This window comes from Ursus arctos, unplaced genomic scaffold (assembly GCF_023065955.2).
Source record: "Ursus arctos isolate Adak ecotype North America unplaced genomic scaffold, UrsArc2.0 scaffold_1, whole genome shotgun sequence".
Classification (NCBI taxonomy): Eukaryota; Metazoa; Chordata; class Mammalia; order Carnivora; family Ursidae; genus Ursus; species Ursus arctos.
This window is the reverse complement of record NW_026622763.1, coordinates 98445894-98469637: the sequence shown is the minus strand read 5'-3', so window position 1 is coordinate 98469637 and position 23744 is coordinate 98445894. Positions and strand designations below refer to the sequence as shown.

At 42.4% G+C, this 23744-nt stretch overlaps 1 protein-coding gene across 11 annotated transcripts; it reads left to right on the top strand.

Moving 5' to 3' along the window:
* The first annotated feature begins 1931 nt into the window (after positions 1-1931).
* SLC19A3 (solute carrier family 19 member 3) lies at positions 1932-23310 on the top strand. Of its 11 annotated transcripts, none has more exons than XM_048214292.2 (8): positions 1962-2075; positions 3055-3177; positions 4097-4335; positions 14813-14964; positions 16736-17561; positions 19127-19319; positions 21188-21329; positions 22122-23310. In XM_048214292.2, the coding sequence occupies exons 4-8, from the start codon at positions 14815-14817 to the stop codon at positions 22296-22298; spliced, it is 1488 nt and encodes a 495-aa protein (XP_048070249.1). In that variant the 5' UTR covers positions 1962-2075; positions 3055-3177; positions 4097-4335; positions 14813-14814; the 3' UTR covers positions 22299-23310. The 11 variants fall into 11 exon arrangements, with proteins under 11 accessions (XP_026347563.1, XP_048070250.1, XP_026347564.1 ...); XM_048214291.2 differs by having other exon boundaries at positions 3048-3177; positions 4097-4153; XM_048214290.2 differs by having other exon boundaries at positions 3048-3177.
* Positions 23311-23744: the final 434 nt, after the last annotated feature.

The following is a 23744-nucleotide window of genomic DNA, read 5'->3' as shown; positions in this document are numbered from 1 at the left end:
ACTTTCCATGGGGTTTTTCCCTGGCTCCCAGTTTGACACAACTGAGCACCTGTCCTCCCTAATAAACTTTTGTTTCCTGCTTTTCATCCTCCTCCTAGTGACTTCCTCTCATCCTCTGTGTGTTTGCCCAACACGGACACCCCACTGCTCAGACCCTAGCCCTCTCCTCCTTCATTCTACATCCTCATCCGATCTCTACACTGTCTTCTTCTTCTTTTTTTTTTCTTCCATAGCACCTAACACTCTCTAACATACCATAAAATTCAGGAATTTATCATGTTGACCCCTTGGTGTCCCCTCTGTCTCACCCCATGCACAACTGAAATGTACATTCTACAAAGCAAAGATTTCTCACTCTTTTGTTCACTGACAGTATCTCAAGCACCTAGAACAGCATCTGGCAAGTAATATATACTCAATAAATAGCTTGGGTTTTTTTCAAGATTTTATTTATTTATTTGAGAGAAGAGAGAGAGTATGAGCAGGAGGGGGAGGGGCAGAGGGAGTGGGATAAACAGACTCTCTGCTGAGCAGGGAGCTCGACTTGGGGCTCGATCCCAGGATCCCGAGATCGTGACCTCAGCCAAAGGCAGACACTTGACTAAGCCACCCAAGCACCCCTAAATAGCTTCTTCATGAATAAATGATTTTGTAAACTTTTTTTTATGATGGAACATGCCAAACATAAACAGAAGTGGAGAATATAGGACAATACATTCCTGAGAACCATCACCCAAGTCAAAAATTATCAACATGGCCAGTCCCTTCTCATCTATGACCTCATCCATTACCCCTCCCACCATTGGATACTATACAACGAAATCCTCTTTGGAAGGCTTAGAAGACCTCATGCCTTCTAATCAGCAAATATGTTTACGTTCCTTCAAGTGAATGAATTCCTCATCATCTCTCTCTGACTTAGACTACGGCCAAGGGCTATCAGAGAAACACAGAAGTAAAATCAAGATTCAAAATGAGGTCCTCTCTTGGCAAACGGTTATGGAGGAAACTGTGACACCCTGGACCTTTAAGAAAATTCCGGTTCTCTGGGAGGCCTGGCAGTCAATGTACAAGGGCACTTTGTTGCACAATGAGCAGGCATTCCCGCTCCCAATGGTAGCTTGGTAATTTATAAATCAATTTTCCGCAAATCACAGGAAGGTGAAAATAGAAAATCCAAGCCCACAGGACAGCGACCCAAAACACGTAGGGGGCTTTTAATCAATTTCACTTCCAGTCAGAGTCCTTCGAAACCAAACAGTATTTATCTTTGGGGAGGATCTTCCATTTACCAACAGATAACGAAAAAGGTTTAGGGCGTTTGGTTTTTTTACCCCCCATTTTAACGAGAACTTCATAATGCTTTTTTTTTTTTAAACAACCTCCGCTTAACAAAAACTATTTAATAGTTGAACTATTTGTGTTAGAAAATTCTCAAAGCGCAAGAAAACCATGCCATCTCACAACTTTAAAATAAAATTTAAAAAAACAAAATAAAATAAAATACAAAATAAAATAAAATAAAATAAAATAAAATAAAATAAAATAACACAGCGACTATAAACATTAACTCTGGAGCCAGGATGCCCGGACAAAAACCCAGACTTCTCCGTTTACTAGCCTCACTGCCTTCTGTCTCACTTTCTTCAGTGCAGAATGGGCATCCTAACTGTACCTCTCTCACAAGTTTTTGGGAAAAGTAAATGGATTTATAGGCAAGGACATATTTATAAATAGATCCACGTTGCATTCAGTTCATCCTGCTTTATTACACTGATATATCAGGATATTACTTTAAATTGCTCCTTTCGGGTTCAGGTACAAGGGGTACCAGGTTAGTGTTTGTGGGCAAATCTCCGATTTCCTCCTCTGAGTTTAAAGGTGTCGGAGACCTGTAATTAGCACATGCAAAACACTGGGGGCGGGGCTCCAGGGCTCCTTGTGTGGCAAGCTCCTGCCCCCGCCCCTACAGTCTGCGCCAGGCTTCCCCCGGTGGGTCGGCGGAGGGAGCCTGTCGCCGGGGCTTGTTCTCTGGGGATGTGAGCGATCTGGCGAGCAGACACCCCCTCCTCTAGGTAAGACTAGCTGCAGGAGGCGAATTCCTGGCAGAAACACCAACACCCCGGGGCCGCAGCACTCCCGTATCTCCCAGTTTCGGCGGCGGGGGCAGGACGCGTACCTGAGCGGCCGCGGGCGGGTTGGGACTGGCCTGGATTCCATCGCGAGCCCCAGGCAGCATCGCGCTGAGGCCCCTGCGCTCTCCTGCCAGCCCGGTGCTGAGACTCGCGCAAGTAGGTCTGGAGAGAATTTCACTTTCTGCCATCTGTCAAGCCGATTAAATGAGACCAGGATTCCGGTAAAGGGCCAGCATCCCCCATAGTTACACCCACGGGCACAGATTCTAACTGAAAGGAAACTTGAGCGCAGAATTCTAAATCCTAATCCAAGAGTAGAGAGAAAGGCCCCAGTGAGGAAAAGGGGACTTGGAAGCGAAGAGACCCAGGACTCTATTGAGAGACTACTTCGATTGAGGCTAAAGGAAAACACAAGCTTACCTTACAAAAATATTTCTGGAAAGGATACCTAATTCATCAGATAACGTACATAAAAATTATTTGGCAAGTCAGGGTTGCTACTCTAAGTGTGCAAAAGGAGTGAGGATGTGGATTGCTTAACTTGAAAAGGGTGAAGAAAATGTTTTCTACAAATACTCATACAGAACTATTTTGCTGTTACCAAGAATGGAACACATTTCTATCTCCTAAGGCAAAAGCTGTGTTTTCATTAAGGTACATATTTTCAGCAGACTCAAACGTAACTAACTTCCAAGTATGTTTTTCTTCACACTGCCTTAGAAGTAGCTGAAATGGACAAAAATACGAGGTATGCTTGGTCATTATTGGTCAGAGATCATCAATTCTTTCTCGAAGTTGGGTTTCTCAAAGTTGGGTAATGGTAATTGTAATTCAAGGATAAATATTCAAATGAATTTAGGTGAAGTTATTTACTCTGTCCCTTTTCTGAAATTACTCTCTCCGAACTATGAGTGCCCAGCTGTGTTCATTCTGGTTGAATTTGCTACGTGTGCGTGCAGGAGGCAGATGGGAAGGAAGCTTTATTGAGCAGCTATGATGTGCTGAGAACCAGATTGAGCAGTTCCTGGGACAACCTCGTGAGGTGGGTGTGGTTATCCACTTTTTTTTTTCAAGATTTTATTTATTTATCTGACAGAGAGAAAGAGACAGAAGCAAGGGAGCAGCAGGCAGAGGGAGAGGGAGAAGCAGGCTCCCTGCTCAGCGGGGAGTCTGATGAGGGGCTCAATCCCAGGACCCTAGGATCATGACCTGAGCCGAAGGCAGATGCTTAACCCACTGAACCACCCAGGTGCCCTGGTTAGACAGCCCTGTGAGGTGGTTGTGGTTATCCACATTTTAAGAGCAGACTTGAAGAGGTTAAGTACTTGCCACAAACAGGGGTGAGGAGAGGAGGAACTGGAGCTTCTGACTCCAAAGTCGTGTTCTTTCCACTGAGCTACACTGGCCACCCCAAACCCAAACCTGGAAAGAGAGGAGGGAAAAGCCTAAAGCTGGGAAGGTCTGCAGTAAGATGTCAAAGTTTTAAATAGTATATTCAGTAATTAACAACTATTAGCAAATCATTTAGATTCAGAGGAATGAAGTGGAAGTTATTTGGATAGGCTAGAGACATGACGAATGGTAATAAGTATTAAATGATAATTTTTGGAAAAGGATAAAGTGATATCCGTCACACAGATATAAATATGAACATGTGTTAAAGGTTTTATTAACTCATTAATGAGGAAACTGGTAAAGCCATTACAACCAGATCAAAGGAGAACCCAAAGAATGGGTATATTTATAGATCAGGAATATTGAAATCGAGGTAAAACTGGTTTTCCATGGGGGTGGGGCAACAGGCCTGTCCCTTCACCATATAGAATTCCTTTGAGTGTCTGTAGACAAGACTTCTTTCACATTGCTATTGGTTACTGCAATGTACATAGCTGTGAAATAGCTCAAACTATGCATAGTTCTGGGGGTTTTTTTCCTTGAAGCACAAATTTTTCCCTACCCAGGTGCACACCCCTTGCATTGGACTAGTTATCTACAGGACACTTCAGTGGCTGGACTCGGTCAGTTGACTTTCCAGATAAGCTCTCTGCCGGTTTTATTCCTCTGGCCGACCTGAGGCTAGATCGATCTAACCATAGACGTACAGAGAAGAAACAGCCTCGAAAGGCATGATTACTTCATCAGCAAATGCTTCACATGAGCCAAAAAGAATGATGCCCTATATGACAAAACGGAATCCGAAGTATGTGTTAATAAAGACCGCTTGTGTCTACTCTTACGGTGGTTTTGACCAGAACCAGAAGTAATGTGGCCTGCCTGTTGAGGATGTGGGCCTAATTCACACTTTTTGAAGTTGTCTGGAGAGGTTCATTTCAGCAAAGATTCCCTGGTGTTTGCTTTGGTCATGGTTCTTTGGGGGCGGGGTGGGGAGGATACATAGAGCCTTATGAGTGGGTGGTAGGTGATGGGACTACTTCCCTGTTTTCTGAGATTCTAAGTCACTTAATACAAAATTCAGGAAAAACGAGATTATTTTAGTTCTAACATTCAGGAAAACAGTGTTTTTGATATGTTTACCTCTCTGTGTTTCAGAAAGATCTGTTTCTCTGGGTTTTTTTCTAATGAGATTCCAAAAGAGGGTGGCTGCGGAAGAGGTGGGTTCCAGTGTCGCAGGCCCTCAGAAGGGGGTGGGCTTTGGTGTGTAAAGACATTGCTCTTGACAGCTCCGTTCTGAAGGACTCCAGACTCCCAGGAGAGGGAGGGGCATTGTGACAGGGACTCCCAGCAGGGAACGTCAGGAAGGAGCGGGAGTGGGATCTGAAGGCAGGAAACTGGACTCAGTTCTAGAAAGAAAGAAACTCAGGACACAAAAGGAACAGGTAACTCTGATTCTCTCTGCATTATTTTGAAGAATGTGATATGCGGCCAGACTTCCAAAGCTTGTGGGTCTGTCCTAGCTTTGATTTGTGGGCACAGTTTCTGTTCTAAACTTTCTAGGGAAGACCCAGTTAGTAAGAGGCTCTTCTGTTTTCAGATTGTCCCATGTAGAAGTCGGAAAAACCTTAGTGCTTACAACAATAAGAGAAGTCCAGGGGACAGAGAGTCCCACACGGTGGGAAATGCTTTTAAGGAGTAGGGAATGAGAGGGGGAGTAGAATGTATTTGTTTTTACTTGAGGTATAATTTACATATAATATGAAGTGTGGATTTTAAGTTTGAGTGTTTATAATTGTATACACCCATTATCTATATCTCATCAAGATATAGGATATTCCATCACTCCAGAAAGTTCCCTTGTGCTCTACTGCAGTCAGTCCCCCCCCCTCCATGTGCAACCCTCCGGCAACCACTGATCCAGTTTCTACACTGTAGATTAGTTTTGCTGGTTTTAGGACTTTATATACTTTAATGGAATCACAGTTTGTGTCTGAATTCTTTGGCAGAGCATAACTTTTTAAATACTCACCCAAGTCGTACAATAGTTCATTCTTTTTTATTGCTGATTAGATCAGTATTAGTTTTATATATATATATATATATATATAATATTGTTTATTCATTCACCTTTTAATGGACATTTCAGTTGCTTCCTGTTTTTTCACTATTGTGACTATGAATTTTCTTATATAGAGCGCCAAATGGCTTTCTAAAGAGTTGCTGGTATCATTTTACTTTCCCACAAGCAATGTGTACGACTTCTCAATCTTTGCCAGCACTTGGTTTGCTAGTCTTTTTGTGCTTAGGTGTTCCAGTGGTTATAAAATGTTCCCTGTGGTTTTCCTTTCCATTTTCCTAATGTTGCTGTCTCTTGATTAGCAGATACGGTTTTCTGATGAAATCCAATTTACCGATTTATTTTCTTTTTTTTAAAGATTTTATTTATTTATTCAACAGAGATAGAGACAGCCAGCGAGAGAGGGAACACAAGCAGGGGGAGTGGGAGAGGAAGAAGCAGGCTCATAGCGGAGGAGCCTGATGTGGGGCTCGATCCCATAACGCCGGGATCACGCCCTGAGCCGAAGGCAGACGCTTAACTGCTGTGCCACCCAGGCGCCCCCCAATTTATTTTCTTTTAAGTTGAGTCCTTTTTATCATTTCAGTGACACATTTTGCAATCCATATGTCGTAATGATCTGTTTTCTTCTAGACGATACTGTATGGTTCCCAGAATAGATTACGTCAAATTAGTTTTTGTGTATAGAGTGAAGTAGAGATCAGTGAAATGCATTTTAAATAAGATGAGGGCTAAAATACAATAGCTCACTAGAAATTGGTGAAACCACCCTCCGATCCTGATTTTGCAACAGAGGGATGATAATTCAGCAGTTCCCTGGGATCCGTTCCCATGCCTGCCTCCAGCATCTGCGGCCTTGACTTAAGCAGGCTGCAGCTCCTCCCTTTATTTGGATGTTTCACTCAAAGTCCTAGTCTCTTCTACTTTAGTAGCAAGTAGATTGAGAGGCATAATTAGTCGTTATACTCTGCTGTCAGGGACAAGCATCTATTTCAGTTTTCAGTAGTCAGACTTTGGGTTTGCTTCTGTCTGATGAGGGGCGTGGCTCCAGCAGTGTTGAAAAACCTGAAAGGTGATTTTTTTTTGAAAATGGAACAAATAACTGGCCCTAACTCTGTTTTTAAAAGGGCTTTGGAGCTTGGGGAGTGAAACCATTTGCAAATGTCAGCTCTCTTGACCCACTGCCCAAGTCCTTTGGCATTTAGAGGTGGTGAGATTCATGGTTATTTTAAATTACCAGCCTGAGGCTCTGTTATTTGAAATTGATGTTTTGACTGCAGTAAAGGTTCTGGAGAATAATGTGAAAATTAGGCCAGCCATTCTAAGATGCTGGTTGCCTTGTCAGGCACCCTCTCTGAGATGACTGGAATGTTTAGTAGGGAGGATGGGACAGGACTTAGGTGGAGACTGGGGGTTCTGGATAGTTCTCTCCAAATGTATTAGCACCTCAGTTAAATCTGGCAGCATCTTCTAAACAAACATGGAAGAGAATTTGATAAAATGTTAAAAGAGGATTTGATTCCTTTCCACTGACCAAGTCCCTGATACTCCAGGCTCTCTGCTATGGGAAACCTTTGGAAAACCAGGTTTGGAAAGATCTTTGCTTTGACTATGTCATCTTATCCCCTGCGTCAGGGAGCCCACAGCTCTGAAGGCTTTGGCAGTGGAAGGAGAATTCCATCTTCGCAGAGTGGGTGGAGGAATCTGATCACCTAAGGTCCCCCCAGCTTGGGAAGCCCACGCAGGCCTCAAGGAGCCAGGAGGCCCACGAGTGTGTGCCAGTTTCTATAGTCCTTGCTTTTTAATAGTTGCCTATTCTACACAAATGGAAATATATACTTAGAAATATTTGTGGCCACAATGTTTATAAATATATGCATATATATGTATACACACACACACACACGCACACACACATATTAGTGCACACGTATAGCCTATTGTTTAGGAAGAAGGACACTGTCCATGCTTGCAATTTAGATAAGGTCCACATTGGCACGGGCCCAGTATGGTTCTCCAGGGCGTAGATGAACACTACACAAAAATTTTTATATGCACAAATATGGAAAAGGTTTAGTTCACGCAATGAGTCTGTAAGTTAATTACGGAAATAGAGCCAAGTGGATGGCTGTGGACTTCAGCAACCAGGAAATGTGAGTTCTAGGTTTACTTTGCAACTCAATCCAAATGTGGATCCCGGCAACAACCAACAAAAAGTCTCCTTTTCCCCATACCAAAGAATTATAGTGACAGATGAACTTCTTTGGTGGTGAATATAAGAAAATTGGGAGTTTCAAGGATGCTATTATAAATCAAAGAATACTTATGATTATTATTATTAAAGGTGTGCACCTTCATATGGAAAAGACATTGGCCTGAAGCCAGTTGGAAAGACTTAAAGACGTGGTTAAAGACCAATAAAAATGGGGAAAAGTCAATAATACGGTAATTGGAATGAAGGAGGAGATGAAAATTGGAACTCTGATAGCAAGAGACTGGAAACACACATAAGGGAATGAATAAAAAGAAATTGTTCCAAGGAAGATGAAAACAAAAATAATGAGAAGCCACCCCAGCCCAACCTGATCATAGTTGAAACACAAGTAATCCTTACGTTTTTTAGGAGATAGAGAAAAGTCTATGAGCACCTTAAAACAAAGTTGGTTGCACTACGCTAACCAGGGAATTGTGATTCTGAAGGCCACAGCACCCCAGGGACCCTGAAGAAAGGGAAGTGGCAGTAAAAATAGGTGGCCTTCCAGAAATAGACCCCAAGTAGAGACTGGAGTCTTGCTGAAGGGTCCCTGGTGAATTCTAATGAAAAATCATCATTATTTTCTTACCAGCAAAAAGAGAAGGGAACACATCGTTTCCAAAGTAATTTAGATGGGCCACTTCCCACTGCAAAGGTGTTCGTGGTCTCCCAAGTTTATAGGAGGTCACATGTGCTGGCTGGTAACCCCACCCGTGCAGGTGGCATTTAGCACCTGGGCTCACGTGATGTGCTGCACGTGTGCTGATGGTGCAACTGGGTCAGAAGTAGGTGCTCGCTAGTACCCTGGGCAGGCGGAGCCAGGAGAAGGCACCCTGCCCGGGGCCACCGTGGCGCAGGAGTGAAGCAGAGGCTAATGCCCAGCCTCACCTCCTCCCTCTGCTGTTGCTTGGCCTCTGAAGAGCTGTCCCCCATGGCCCTGCAGACCGAGGTAAGCTCTGTGGGCGATGTAGCTGCTGCTCCAAGTCTCCTCCAGAAGGAGCTGATTGACTCAGCTTTTCCTGTTATTTCTGGCATTTTCACTATAGATTTCAAGTCATGATAGTCCAATAAGCTGACTTTGGTTTAAAGAATGCCCTTTTATTGTATTTTCTTTTAACCAACTGCCCATCTGATGTTCTTGGGCCTTCTGAAAGATGGGAAAGGAGCATACGAGGCCTATGTGAGAGTTACTACTGCAAGAGCAACTTTTAAGAGGATTGCCTTATTTGGAAAGCGCAGAAAGGGGAAAGAGCAACGTCTTGCTTTCAGAAGCATCAAGTCAGAAAATCAATCCGACTCATGTCCTTGAGTTAGAGTCAACGAAGTGAGGGAAGGTTTAGAGTATTCTCTAGGAGGAGGATAATATTACAAGGTCAAAAATAATGATAAATGGAAAAGTAGCAAAAGGATAGTCTTTTCCAGGATGGTGCTTTGCCGTGAAGGCTGAGGCCCTCCCGAACAGAACAGGTGTTCTATGATGACCTTAACAGGTGTGCTTATGAGAGACACGAGTAAATATTTAGTCCTATATTTTCCTCTGCAACTTTTTTTTTTCTTTTTTTCTTAGAGAGATAAAGGGAGGGGCAGAGGGAGAAGGAGAGAAAGAGTCTTAAACAGGCTCCACACCCAGTGCAGAGCTGGACACGGGGTTCGATCTCACAACCCTGAGATCATGACCTGAGCCGAAATCAGGAGTCGGACTCTTAACTGACTGAGCCCCCAGGCGCCCCTTGCGTCTGCAGCTTCTAACCCCATGACTGTGTCCCACAGAAAGATGTAATATACAGTGGGGTCACTCTTGTATATTTCTATATTGATAACCCAAACAAAGCTCAGAAAAAAATAGCTTCACTCTGCAGTGCACCTTGATATTTAATATCTTTTATCTGCAAAGAGGTCATTTAAAAAAAATCCTGTTTGCAACCCTCTAAATATTTTCAGACATCCACAATCTGAAAAACATTATTCTAAAATAAACGGGAATTGGAAGCGTGAGGGTATGACCAGGTATCTCAACATGGAAGAAAGATTACCAAACTTGGAATTAGAAAAACCAAGCACAAGTCCAGGCTCTAATGTTGGTTAAAGGTGAAAACCTGCACACATGTTACTGCCTCTGGCCCTCAGTTTCCTCGTCTATCAAACGAGGATAATACCATCTTCTCTACCGGCTGCACAAAACTGTCAAGGAAAAAATGACATAATTTTCCAAATGTACAATTATGGATTGTGTCATTTGATTATCGTCATCATAGTCATGGTGACAGCAAAGAGCAGCATCTGCTCAATAAGATAAAAACAAAAGACCGCGGTCAGTACTTCCAAGCTTTACGAGACCGTTAGCCAGAGGTCTGTCCAGTAGAGACGGAAGGATTTTGGCAGAGATTGTTTGGTCGGAACCCTAGAGGCCATGTGGACAGTGCCTGTGGGGATGGCTGGTGAGGAAATGAGAGGAACATATCCAGGAGGCGGGAATGGTGTCCCAGAAGTAGGAGGCATCTACCCACCCGAGTAGAGGGAAGATGTAAACTGGGCGCCAGCGGACCCGACCCTGAACTCAGTCTTAACCTTTCTTAGCTGAGGGACCCTGAGCTTTGAGGAGGCCCTGTTCCCATGTCTGAGAAATTGGAGACACTTTAGAGACATATAAAAAATATGTAATTACAATTGATCTTGGAACAACATATGGATTTGGGATGCCAGTGCCCTACACGGTTGAAAATCCACTTACAACTTTTGACTCCCCCGAACTTAACTACTAATAGCCTACTGTTGACCAGAAACCTTATCGATAACAAACATCGATTAACACATATTTTGTATGTTATATGTATTACATACTGCATTCTTTCTTTTTAAAGATTTTATTTATTTGTCAGAGAGAGAGAGAGCACGAGCAGGGGGAGCAGCAGGCAGAAGGAGAAGCAGGCTCCCCGCTGAGCAAGGAGCCTCACGGGGAACTCGATCCCAGAACCCTGGGGTCATGACCTGAGCTGTAGGTGACGCTTAACCAACTTTGCCACCCAGGCGCCCCTATATACTGTATTCTTAAAAGTAAGCTAGAGAAGAAAATCATAAGAGAAAATAGATTTACAGTACTGTACTGTATTTATAAAAAAAAAATCTGCCTATAAGTGGACCCATGCAGTTCCAACCTGTTGTTTAAGGATCAACTACATATAATATTAAATATAGTAAATATATATTATATATTATACCATATATTTATATTTATTTAATATGACCATATTTAATAATTATAATTATTTATATAATAAATGCCTGTATATAATTGTTATCTAAAATATATAATTATAGTTACATATATGTAATTATATAATTAGGATTGTTCTAAGGATTAGAGACAATAATTATATATAGCAACTAATACAATATTTGGTGTAAAGCAGGAGCCAAGCAGACAATAGCTGATAGGTTGCTATCATTTCACCTGTGTGAGTTGTAGGCTCTTACATAAGTAAGAAAAAAATCACTGACTTCAGGAGGTGGGTGAAAGGTCATGCTAGACTGGAGAATTTCAGATATCTGTGTGCTGTAGAACCGAAGGAGCCAGAACCATGATATTTATTCGGTGCTAGATACAGACACTCCAGGGCCCCTACTGGAAAAGGCTTTCGACTGACTAGGACAGAATGGGTCACCAACAGGGAGTGACGTGCGCACATGCAGGGGCTAGTGGGCTGGGGCAGACAGAGTGTGAGGGGCATATCTAAAACAGAGTCACCCGAGGATATTTCCACCTGTCCCGGCCTCTTCAGGGCCTAGAGAGCCAGAAAAGAATTTCAGGGTCACATGTCTACATGTAGTTTTGCAAAAGCTCCCTGGATGATTTCTGTCTACTTCCCCCTTCACCTGTTAAGCTCCAAGGCTGTGGCATGGAGCCAGTTTACCTCTGGGGAATGGGAAAGGGACCAGTGGTCCTTGGGCCTCCTGTGTCAGAATCACCAGTTCCCTGGCCCCCAGACCTCCTGAACCACACGCTAGGGATGGAGTCCAGGAGTCCCTGTTTTTCCAAGTTCCCGGGCGATCTGATAGGTGAGTCACGTTCACATGGTCTTTGTTAAGTGGCCAGAGTAGGAAAGGATCCTGGAATGAGGCCAGTGCTTGACAAGGAGACCCTGGGCTGGGGGAAAGGGAAACAACAGTCAGACATTTGCCGCTGAGAAGTCTCCCAGCAGACAGGGACAAGGATCGGAGCTGTGCTGGCTGAAGAACAGACACCAGGCAAGACTTGGCCTCGGAAAGGGTCCGGTCCTTCCTGCTGCTCCGCCGTCTTTCCTGGCTGAAGGATTCCTGCTAATGTATGGTTCGATGTCTTCTCTTATTTCCTCTGGCAGAAAACCTAGCTTTGGAGGCTGTATTTGTTTCTGTGGGGAGGAGGCTGGCAAAGGAGCGAGGAAAGGAAGTCCAGTCCTAGATGCAGGTGTGAGCCCCCCAGATCTTTCTCGGTTGTTTTCAACTATGGTCAGACACCTTTCCTCATTTTCTCCTCAGTAAGCCAGAATCACTATGGCCCCTCCAGCATGGAGAGAGGAAAAGGAAGAGAAATGCCATGTGTTTGAGAGCAGTAACTCTGTGCTCAACATGGCGCCTCCAGATATCAGTCAAGGCACTTGGGGCTCACAGAAAGCCCACACATGGAGTGAGCATCATTACCCCATTTTACAGATGCACAACTGAAATTGAGGCTCTTGTAGAATTAACGACCTCCCTGGCCTTCCCCTGATGCAGCTAGCAGTACACTCTGGAAATGCAGACAAAGCTTTACTAGTTCTCAGTAAAAGTGAGGTGTGACCTTCATCCTCTTCCTTTTGCAAGACATACCGTGTGTTGGACACTCTTCTGGGCACTAGGCATAGAGCTGTGAACCAACCAAACAAAATTCCTGCCCTCCTGCTTACGCTCTCATGGGACATAGACCGTCTTTTTCTGTGTGACCTTTCCAACCAAGTCCAGTTGGGTAGGAGTACTAGGACAGTTAAGAGTTGAAGGGATAGATAACCCAAGGGACTCTTAACAGCCCAGGGAACCATGGGAGTAGACCTACTTCTCTGAAATGCATGGAGAAGATGATGACTTGAAGGCACCAGACAATCCATGGTCAGCATATATGGAGAGAATGTTCTAGATGTAGAGTCAGCAGATGTTACCCCCATTAAGACCATCCTTTGAAAGATAGCCAAGCCTCAATAGTTACCATCCCAGTATAGACTTTTCTACAAGAATATGACTCGCAAAGAAAGAGGGCCCCAGCAGTTTGCTAGTGTTTCCAGGAATAACTCAGGAAGAGATAAATCCCAGGCATTGAAGGCTGAGGAGAGTCAAACCCAGTACCCTCTTAGCAAAATTTTCGCACGGTCAGCATTGCTCGCAGTCATAATCGCGTTCAAGTTCTGATTTCCATTGTCTCTGCACTGTTTCCATCAACGGTCTTATTGACATAAAGAGAGACAGTGCTCCTCTCATTTAACTTGAGAGAACTCTGCTGCTGTCTGGGGTCACCTTGTGAAAAGACAGGGTGGCCCAGTAGAGCCTCCCCCCCTCGCTAACCCCTCACAAATTCCTCTTCCCGGATACCTGGAATTGCACCCAGTGACTGGCTCTTCTGGAGTGAGCATCACTTTCCCTCTCTTGGGTCCACTTTCAAACTACAGTTGACCCGGGAAGCTCTAGGTAGTTAGTCATAATCTTTAGGATGAGTGTGTTCATGAAAACACTTTCTTCCCTTGCTGTGAGGAAAGACTGTCATTAGGTTGCTACCAGCAGCCCAGGAAGAAGGGCCAGCAGAATGAGGCAGCGTGGAGCAGGGGAAAGGACCCAGACAGAAGTCAGGAAGATCTGGATTCAAATCTTGACAGTGTGGTTTGAAGCCAGTTGTAGGAAACCTTGGATCTCCCATATGCTCAGCTGGGAATGTGGGAAAATGCTATTTATTTTCCAGTTATTATTAGGACTTAATGAGATAATATGCAGAAAATCATCCTACAGCAAGTTCGTTTCCCCCTCCAAGGCCACCAAAAATGTGGATGCTTCATAAGTAAAGCTGGATCCCAAATATGGAGGAATGAGAGGGAATTTTCCTGTTGCAGATTCTCCATTGGACTTTCTATCTGAAGCTTGAATTTCAAGCAATTTTATTTATGGCTTAGGAAAAAAAACTGTGAACTATGAATTAGCTCCCTGCCCCACTGAGTGGTGTGAAACTGCAGACAGAGAGGAGAAATGGGCCCAGTCCTAATGAAAAGGAGAAAAGCAGTCTACAAAGTGATCCCTGCATTCCTGACGTAGGCTTAGCATCTGTCTCGAATGGAGGGAAATAGGGAAACATGGCCAGTCAGATCTTTATCTGGTTTAGTTTTTTTAAATTGAAGAATTATAAATTCTCAGATTGGAGACACCTAACAAAAGTATCTTGGATCTGTATTATGTGTCAAGCACCATACAAAGCAAGAGATAGTCTAACAGGGAGATAAATGTGTAAACGAGCACATGCTATTCAGTGTGTGAAAGATTTCAGGGTCACAGGACAATATAGAGTGGGCGGGTTAGTAGTAACTTGATCCGCTAAATCAGCGTTAAGCTGGATTTGACCTCCTAGGGATACTTGACCCACCAGAGGTACCCCAGTAACTCACCCACCAATGTTTTGCTTACTTTCAAGCATTCATTACCCCACGTTTACCATTTGCTAGTAACTACTCCTTACCATGTGTGTGATAGAGAACACTAAGTAACCTGTCCCGGCAACAATGAGGAAGAAGCCCCATTGACAAAGGAGGGTTTGACTGGTGCACCGAAGGGATATTTGAGAACACTCATTCATGAAACTTTACCCTTTCACAAAACATTTAGAAGTCGGTTTTTCATTATATCCAGGATGCCAAAAGTAATTACACATCAGCTAATTTGCCTTTGTTTCCATTCGATCAGCCATGGATTGTTTCAAAACCTCACCAAGTCGTTCCTGGATTTATCCCACCGTGATCCTGTGCTTATTTGGATTTTTCTCCATGATGAGACCCTCAGAACCCTTCCTTATCCCATATTTATCTGGACCAGATAAAAACCTGACCAGCTCAGAGGTAAAGTAATATACATATAGACATATCTTAACATGGTTTAATTTTACAGGATTTGAGCAGGACGTGAGGTTAGGGCTTCATTCAACTTGAGACATTAACGCATTGACCTCAGTGATCCCATTTTCATGGTCCTTGTCATTTAATACAATGATTCAAACTACTCTTCTGTCCTCACACTTACAAAAATGGGAAACCACAGCACATTATATGTCTAATAAATATTTTAACTTCCGTAGAGTTCTACCACTAGGCTTAACACATGGTAACTTTCAGGGCTCAATTGGTTCTGTTTTACTAATCCGAAAGTAAAATCTCTGCCGGACACAGGATCTAGTCCTTGTACATTTGGGGGCTACTGAGGTATAAGCAGGATCTGATAAAGAATCATATCATTTCCTGAGGACACTTACTCAGCTGTGAAAAACTATCGACCAGCGGGTGAGACAGGAACAGCTTTATCTCTCAGTTTTATCTTCCCCTGAAGGCTAAATTCTCTTACTTAAAAGATTGATTCACCTCCTTTTTTATAATTAAGTGCAACAAGAAAATGCACTCACCCAACTGGAGAATTACCTTGCGCTGGTTTTCTCATCTCCAGCCATAGCCACGAAAGCACTGCAGAGCATGTGGCTTCACCTGGAAGGCTCCTCGATACTTGCTAATTGGCGATGAAGTGCTATGGACAGAAAAGCAAGTTTGTTGTGTGGTGATGTCAAATCACTTCGCGAGAACTCTGTTTCCAATTTTTCCAGGTGGAAGCCTATCATGATTAAGACCCAAAAAAAAAAAAAAAAAAAGGACAAACAAATACAGGTCCCAAATCAGCCAGTGAACCCAGTGAGGGCTGCTTCTGCAAGCACTATGGGCCAGTTAATGCACCTTTGCTCAGGGATGCCGCTCAATTCCACTAGCCTTTCCAAACACCGAGCTTTCCCTCATCATTGACCTTGGGGCCCATGGAAGTTGCTGTAGACAGCAGAGGCACAAAACAAAGGCTGGTGTGACGGAGCTGCCACCACACCCATATCCTGCCCCAAAGATCAGCCCTTCGGTCCTTGCTTTCTAGGACTGATCACTGAGGTCCCCGGCATTTCCGATGACAGCCATGAGATACCCACATCAAATTGAGGCCAGAATTGAGTAAGCAGAGATTAGCCAGTAGAATTGGGAGGCAAAAGGCTTTGGGAGCCTAGCAAATCTGGCCAGGAAGAAAATCCAATGCATTACTTGTTCCCACGTTCTAATTCTGCAACGTTATTTATTCTTTGCTGTCTTCCCATGTGTTTATTAGACTGTGGACATTGATGACACGGTGATGGATCAAAAAACAAAAAGATTATCTCTTCTTCTAACATTGTAGCCGCTTTGTCTAAGGTTAAAAATCTTTGAACAAGAAGGGAATGGTATTTTTTAAGAGCCTGAAAAACTCAGAAGGGTCTGTTGAATGATTTTTAACTAATTTAACTCACATGTACATACTATTTAACTTTAAGAGAGTTCAGATTGCACACGAAGCAAATATATTCTTATGTTGGGAGGCACAGTACATTTATAAATTGGCTTTGTTTTGGAGAAGGCGGGGGAGCTCTCTTTTCCTCAAAAATCAGTTTTCTCTTGTCCTTTTCCATCATAACAAAGAACATCCTATCCAACTGGATGCAGAATTTGCTCATGGGCAAGCCACCTGTCCCTTAGCAACGTAGTACCTAGAAAGGTTTCCCTTCACCTCCCGGCGCTTCAGGGTCACGTGATCCACTTTTCAACCTCACAGATCACAAATGAGATCTTTCCGGTTTGGACATACTCTTATCTGGCGCTACTGCTGCCCGTGTTCGTCCTCACCGATTATGTCCGCTACAAGCCCGTCATCATCCTGCAAGGGATCGCCTTCATCGTCACCTGGCTGCTGCTCCTGTTTGGCCAGGGAGTGAAGGCCATGCAGGTGGTGGAGTTCTTCTATGGGATGGTCACTGCCACCGAGGTGGCCTACTACGCCTACATTTACAGCGTGGTCAGCCCCGAGCACTACCAGAAGGTGAGCGGCTACTGCAGGAGCGTCACGCTCGTCGCCTACACAGCGGCCTCGGTGCTGGCCCAGCTCCTGGTGTCCCTGGCCAGCCTGTCGTACTTTCACCTCAACGTCATATCCTTGGTCTCAGTCTCCGTGGCCTTTCTTCTGTCGCTTTTCCTCCCGATGCCTAAGAAGAGCATGTTTTTTCATGCAAAATCCAGCACAGAAGTACAGAAGCCACCAAATAAAAATGCGGCATTAGATGGACCTTCCAAAGTTAACGCACCAGGCGGCGAAGAGAAACCCACTTCAGAAATACCCACCATTTCAGGGAACCTGGATGGTGGTCCGGTGAGCAGCCCGATGCCACGAAATGTGGTGTGGAGTGTTTTTGTGCAGTGGTTCCGAGATTTGAAGGAGTGCTACTCCTCGAAGCGTCTTTTTTACTGGTCCCTGTGGTGGGCCTTCTCCACAGCAGGTTTTAACCAGGTTTTGAACTATGTTCAAATCCTGTGGGATTACAAGGCACCGTCCCAGAGTTCTGCAATCTATAATGGGGCAGTGGAAGCTATTGCAACCTTTGGAGGTAAGCAAAGATTGCTTTATCTTCCTTTGATGGGCTACCCCCATTAAGTTTATGTCTTCAGTTGCTAAATTCTATGGTGGTAAACTAGTTCTGTTCAGAAAGCATATTCAAAAAAATTTTAAATGGAAGGCACTGGAAAAAAGAAAAAGAGGACTATGACACTTCTGTTCAATGTGGTAGAGTTATAGCAAGTAACTCAAGAGCTCAGGATTAAGCACCAAATGATTAAATTCTGGCCAAATTCCTAAGATTCCAATTCATCATCAGGAAGGGAGTTAATAATACCCCTTGTTCTTCCAGGTTGTTTTTATATCCAAAGGAAAATACTCACCTTGTATATAAGTAAGGAGTTTTTATTATTTTAGTAAAATAGATTGAACTATCAAGGCTTCCAGATTACCACTGGAAGAGTTTTGTTAATAAAGGATTTGATTTAGCTAGTGCCCACCTTTAGCAATTCTAGGCTCCATGCCAAAAATTTCCAAAAGTAGCTCTCTTAAAAGACTTGAGAAGTGGAATAAATGTGAGAGTCAGGATTCTAATATCAGAAGGAAATCTGCCTTTGAAGTTTACTCTACAATAAATATTTATATCCTGGTAAGTGGAAACTTAAATTCAACTGAGACTTTAAAGATATTTTCTAGGAAGTAGGAGATTTCCACACCCTCATTTACCAAAAATTTCAGAAAACTCATGTGGTGTCTGTTCTCTTATTGTCTCTCTTTTGGGAGGCTTCACCTTAACTCCTGCACACCAGGACTGAGCTAGAATTGGTTCACTGAAATTCTTTCTCTTAAGTTCCAAATTCGGGGGGGGGGGGGATTTTAGTTCCTCTGTAGCACTGGTTCTTTCCTGGCTAACATGTAGAAAAGTTAATTAATCAAACATCAGTAATTTGAAATATAAATACCTTTCATTTTGTTAAAAAGAACTATAAATACTAACCGTAATGACTGCCAATTATTCAATCACTTAAACTCTATAAATCAGTATAGAGTTCGCTGAAAACCTCAAGTAAAGGAGACCAGATCTCAAAGACATTGAGATGGAGGCCAGAAGATTAAGATTACTAATAAAGACTAAAATTTTCTACCCAGTGCAACACATCCATTACCCATTGAAAAAATGTATGATCAACAATGGCAAGAGAGGCAAGTGCGGACAGGCTAGGTGTACTACCAGAGTAGCCCTTTCACTCTTCTCTACCCCAGCCTCTTGCATGTTGTAGCAAGTGACTAGGTTTATGTATCTTTTCTCCCCCATGGTTCTGTGGTAAAGAACCTCTCTGGCCTCTCCACAGGGTACACTGCATGGCATGTGGTGTAGACGCCAATTAAAAGTGCGGCAACTACCCGATTGAAAGAAGAGGAGGTAAAGAGAGAAGCCGAATGAAAACGTGGCTGAGAAAAAGATAAATACATATTTAGGTGGATCACACTATTTTTGTGAAAGCCACGTATTCATTTTGTAGATTTGCCCAAGATGTAGCTTTTTAAAGAGAGCATGTTGACCTATGCCACGTGCAAAGTCAATGTGTTGGATCTCCCTTAATGTTTCTTTTTCAGGGGCTGTGGCTGCCTTTGCAGTAGGCTATGTGAAAGTCAACTGGGATCTTCTGGGAGAGTTGGCTCTAGCCATCTTCTCCATCGTTAGTGCAGGCTCTCTGTTTCTCATGCATTACACGACCGACATCTGGGCATGCTATGCTGGTTATTTGATATTCAAGTCCAGCTATATGCTTCTTATAACCATAGCAGTGTAAGTATTACCAACCATTTCTTTCCACTCCTAAGCCCACACCATATTCCATAGCATTTCTATAGTTCCTTGTAGAACTTCAGAAGGATTTTAATCAACTGCCATATTAAATGTTGATTTCATATTAAATTAAGCCATGTTTTCATTTAACTATTTGCCCTGTGAATGTTGCTAAGATTAGTTATCAAAGAAAAAAAAGTTCTGTGGGTTCATAAACCAAAAGCAATGATACACTGTTGGGTTGTGATTATTATTACGCGCTTTTTGCCATAACAAGGTGTGGTGCAATCTGATTTTGAATGATTACGTTTATTGTTAATTTCACTTAGTTGTTTGTGTAAGTCCAGGCATATACTTTTGTGTGAAACTTAAATATGCTCAGCAAGTTATAAAAAGTTGGATATTGAAAAAAGTAGATGGAACGATTATAAGAAACTATATATCCCAGAAATCAGTTTTTTTAACAATGAAAGCGTTTTGTTCTGAATAGAAGTTCAGAGAAAGCTGACTATAGGAAATGTGCTTTGGTATTAACCAAAAGAGATAAGAAATATTTGAATTTCAAATCATATGAAAGAAGTGAGCCAGAAACTTTATTAAGTTTTGGGATTTAATGTGTGAAAAATGTTTGATAAGGAATTGACAAAACACAGGAATATAAGCAGACTTCGAAAAGATCACGCAACAAAAGAAAGAGAATAAGGTTGTTGGCAAGTTTACTTTTTTATGGAAATATGTCGGTTTAATGAATCAAACTCATGTCTCTTAAGCTTCTCTTTTTAATGCGAGGTCGCTGTTAAGGTAGGATTACATTACTTCTTTTCATTTTAAGAATCTTCAGAACCAAAAATCTTTTACCTTTGCTCCATGGAAGAGCTCTAAATAACATACACTTGCTAGTCGTTCGTGAGTTGTAAGATGTCAAAATCTATATAATTATTAAAAACAAATTAATTACAGATTCACTCAGTTGCACGGCCTATCATGATCTGGATCTTCCAAAGAATAAATAACTCACCTACCAAAATTTGAAACTGTTGATACAATTGACGGTAAAAAGAGTAACTCCCCAAATGATTCCACGGATTGGATATTGTTTGCATTTTCATAAAAATACACTGTGAAATAGTATCTAAAATCAGATAACATTGAATATTCTCAGGTTATGAGTACTTAGAATGTTTAGGTTTCATTTCTGGAAGCATTTAATTGGATAGGAGGGATTGTGCTGTATTTCCTCAACTGGTATTTTAATTCAGCTTTCAACTGTATTTTTAAAATTAATTCCCTTTCTTTGCTCTACCTGTTTGTTTAACCTGGAGGATAAGGACGCTTGGGTGAATTAGTGAGTTAAGAGTCTGCCTTCGGCTCAGGTCATGATTTCAGGGTTCTGGGATCGAGTCCTTCATCAGGCTCCTTGCTCATCAAGGAGCCTGCTTCTCCTTCTGCCTTCTGCCTCTCGCCCTGCATGTGCACGCTCTCTCTCTCTCTCTCTCTCTCTCTCTCTATCTGGCAAATAAGTAAATAAAATCTTAAAAAAAAAAAAAACTGGAACAATCTGGGGGTTTTAGAGGGGAGGGGGTGGGGGGATGGACTAGCCCGGTGATGGGTATTAAGGAGGGCACATATTGCATGGAGCACTGGGTGTTATACGCAAACAATAAATCATGGAACATTACATCAAAAACTAATGATGTACTGTGTGGTCACTAGCATATCATAATAAATAAAAAAATAAATAAACTGGAGGAGATTTAGACAAAGAGTACTGGTAACAAGACATCGCTTTTACCTTCAGTTTCTGTCTTTTAAAGGTAAGAGTCCCACATGTATTTTGTTAAAAAACGTAATTCAATGTTTAATGATAGATTTCAGATTGCAGTTAATCTGAGTGTGGAACGCTATGCCCTGGTGTTTGGAATGAACACCTTCGTGGCCCTGGTGATTCAGACCATTATGACAGTGATCGTAGTAGATCAGAAAGGACTCAACCTGCCAATCAGCATACAGGTAAGCTGCAATATTGCTGTTTTCCTAGCCAGGTAGTTGGGGGAATGTAGAATACCTAGGAAATCTGAAAGGTTCTTTTCAGTCTCACCACAGCCAATATTTAATTTCTTGAATTGCTTAGTTGGGCAAATTTTTAAATAAGCAGTTTCTTAATAATCATGTTTTAACACACCAAGCAGGTTTTCAGCAATAAACGCAGTCGGTTAGCATTTGCCTATGGCTCCTAACACCTCGTCAGGTGCTACTCAGGCCACTGTGTCCCCCGTCTGCCTGCTCTTCCTCCCGTCACCCACTTCCAAGGGTTAGGAGATTCAACTAGAAATGGTACATGGCTGCAGAGCTCAGCTCCTTTTCCCTGCTCCACTGAGGGACTTGAAACTAGCCCAGTTTCACATTTTACATATGAATCTGGGAAAGGGGGGATAAGGCATGTAAGAGGTAGCCTCATTATCTAAAATTCACTCATAGCATTGCAGTATCCTGCAGACATAAACTCATAGATCAGTGGGATTTAGTGTTTTTTCACGACCGGTGGTGTTAGCTGGGGTTTGAACCCAAGTAACCTTGGCTCCAGAGCCCACATTCTTAGTTATTGCATTTCTTACACTTTTATAGCTGATTCTTCTAAGATAGAAGAAGAAAGTATTGTGCAAATCTAAATGACCCATATTAAGATCCTGGGTCTTAGTTATCCCACCATCCAAGCAAATCAGCACCATCACAGTGTACTATCAGTGACATACACAGTGATATTTTATGTGTGTCTAATTAACTCTATTTGTTTTTCTCTAGTTTTTAGTTTATGGGAGTTACTTTGCAGTTATTGCTGCCATTTTTCTAATGAGAAGTATGTCCATCATCTACTTAACCAAATGCCGAAAGCAAGCACAGAGCTCTGCTGCAAGTCAGACTCCAGATGAGCCCCGCCCAGAGGGACTAAAGAATGTCATCACAGGAACAAAGCTCTAACCTTACGGCAGAGGCTGCATTCACTGAGCAAGGACCCTCTTGGTCACAAAGTCACCGAGTCCCATACATTGACATGCTTCCTAAGTCTGGATTTCAATGAACCTTTACAAAACCACAACAGAATGTCAGAGTTATGTCAATTACTACGTGCCCAGCTGGATGCAGTTGACAAGGCCGGTCATCTCAGTCAACTAGTCCCTGTAGAGGATTGGGAAATTCCGGTTTTGATTACTCACTAGGACATCAAATGGCATGGAAACAAACCATGAGAAAACTCCAGTCATACTGCAGTTGATGTTCCCCATTGATAAGCAGAAATACTAACTCAACTGACCTCTCTGCTTGGTTTAGATATTTGTTTTATCTTACCAAAACAGGCAAGAGATGGGACATTTTTTGTCAGTCATTTTCCTCCTTCTTCCATTAAGTGTATATCTATGTAACTTGCAGTTGCCTGTGAGAATTTCAAGGCCTGGTCCCATTTCTAAGGACCTCTCTTCAATCCTGACAACATGCTATTATTCACAAGCCATTATTGATAATATCACCATTTAATTTTGTCATGATTACTTTTTACTTTGTGTTCTGCTGAGCTTCGTTGTTGAAACTCTACCTCAAGAATAGCCCCAGACATTCCTGTGTGTCCATGGAATGACGTTCAAGTCAATCCCCAGTGGCCCTGGGGGAGGCAATGAGCTTTCTCCTTACTGTGACCCCAGACAGGTGTTTTAATGCTATGTCGGTGTGATCTCTGTCTAAAACAGAAAAACTTAAGTAGAAATTTCCAGGAGTTTCTAAAAGTATTTGTCAGTAAGAAAACACTGATGGGGTGGGGGGAACACCGAATTTTTAAAAGGCAGAGATTGTGCTACATAAAATAATGTGTGCAAAAATATTAAAGAGCCTTTCTAAATTTTTGATGACTTGTGCTGAGAATCATCTGTGCTTGCGTCCTTTGAAACTTCAATAGAGGACACATGGAGCAATGGAAATAAAGAATGCTGATTCAAGATTTGTGTTTCAAATATACTTTTCTCTTCTCCAGATTCTAAAATTCGATCTCTGGACTGAAAATAAGATTCAGCCCCAAAGCCAACACTCAGTAGGGAAAACTAAAGACATTCCTACTTATATCAAAACCAAGGAAAGGATGATTGCTATTATTCTCCTTATTTAATTTATTGTAATAGAGATATAAACCAACACAATTAGAGAAATAAATAAGTAAGTAAGTAAGTAAATAAATAAATAAATAAATAAATAAATAAGTCAAGAACTGTAAAAGAGGAAGTAAAACGTCACCATTCCAGACACAAGTATACACCCAGGAGACTCAACTAAAAACTAAGATTGCAGTGCAGAAAGTAAGTATATAGCAATAAACTGTCTTCATTATACAACCATTTAGAAGATGCATGGGAGTAAAAGACCTGATTTATGGTAGGA

Bases quoted from the DNA above. Each gene is read 5' to 3' on its own strand.
- SLC19A3 (XM_026491778.4), top strand. From the start codon at position 14,815: ATGGATTGTTTCAAAACCTCACCAAGTCGTTCCTGGATTTATCCCACC. The intron at 14,965-16,735 runs GTAAAGTAATAT...TCAACCTCACAG, and splicing joins AAAACCTGACCAGCTCAGAG to ATCACAAATGAGATCTTTCC. The intron at 19,320-21,187 runs GTAAGTATTACC...GTTTAATGATAG, and splicing joins CTTCTTATAACCATAGCAGT to ATTTCAGATTGCAGTTAATC.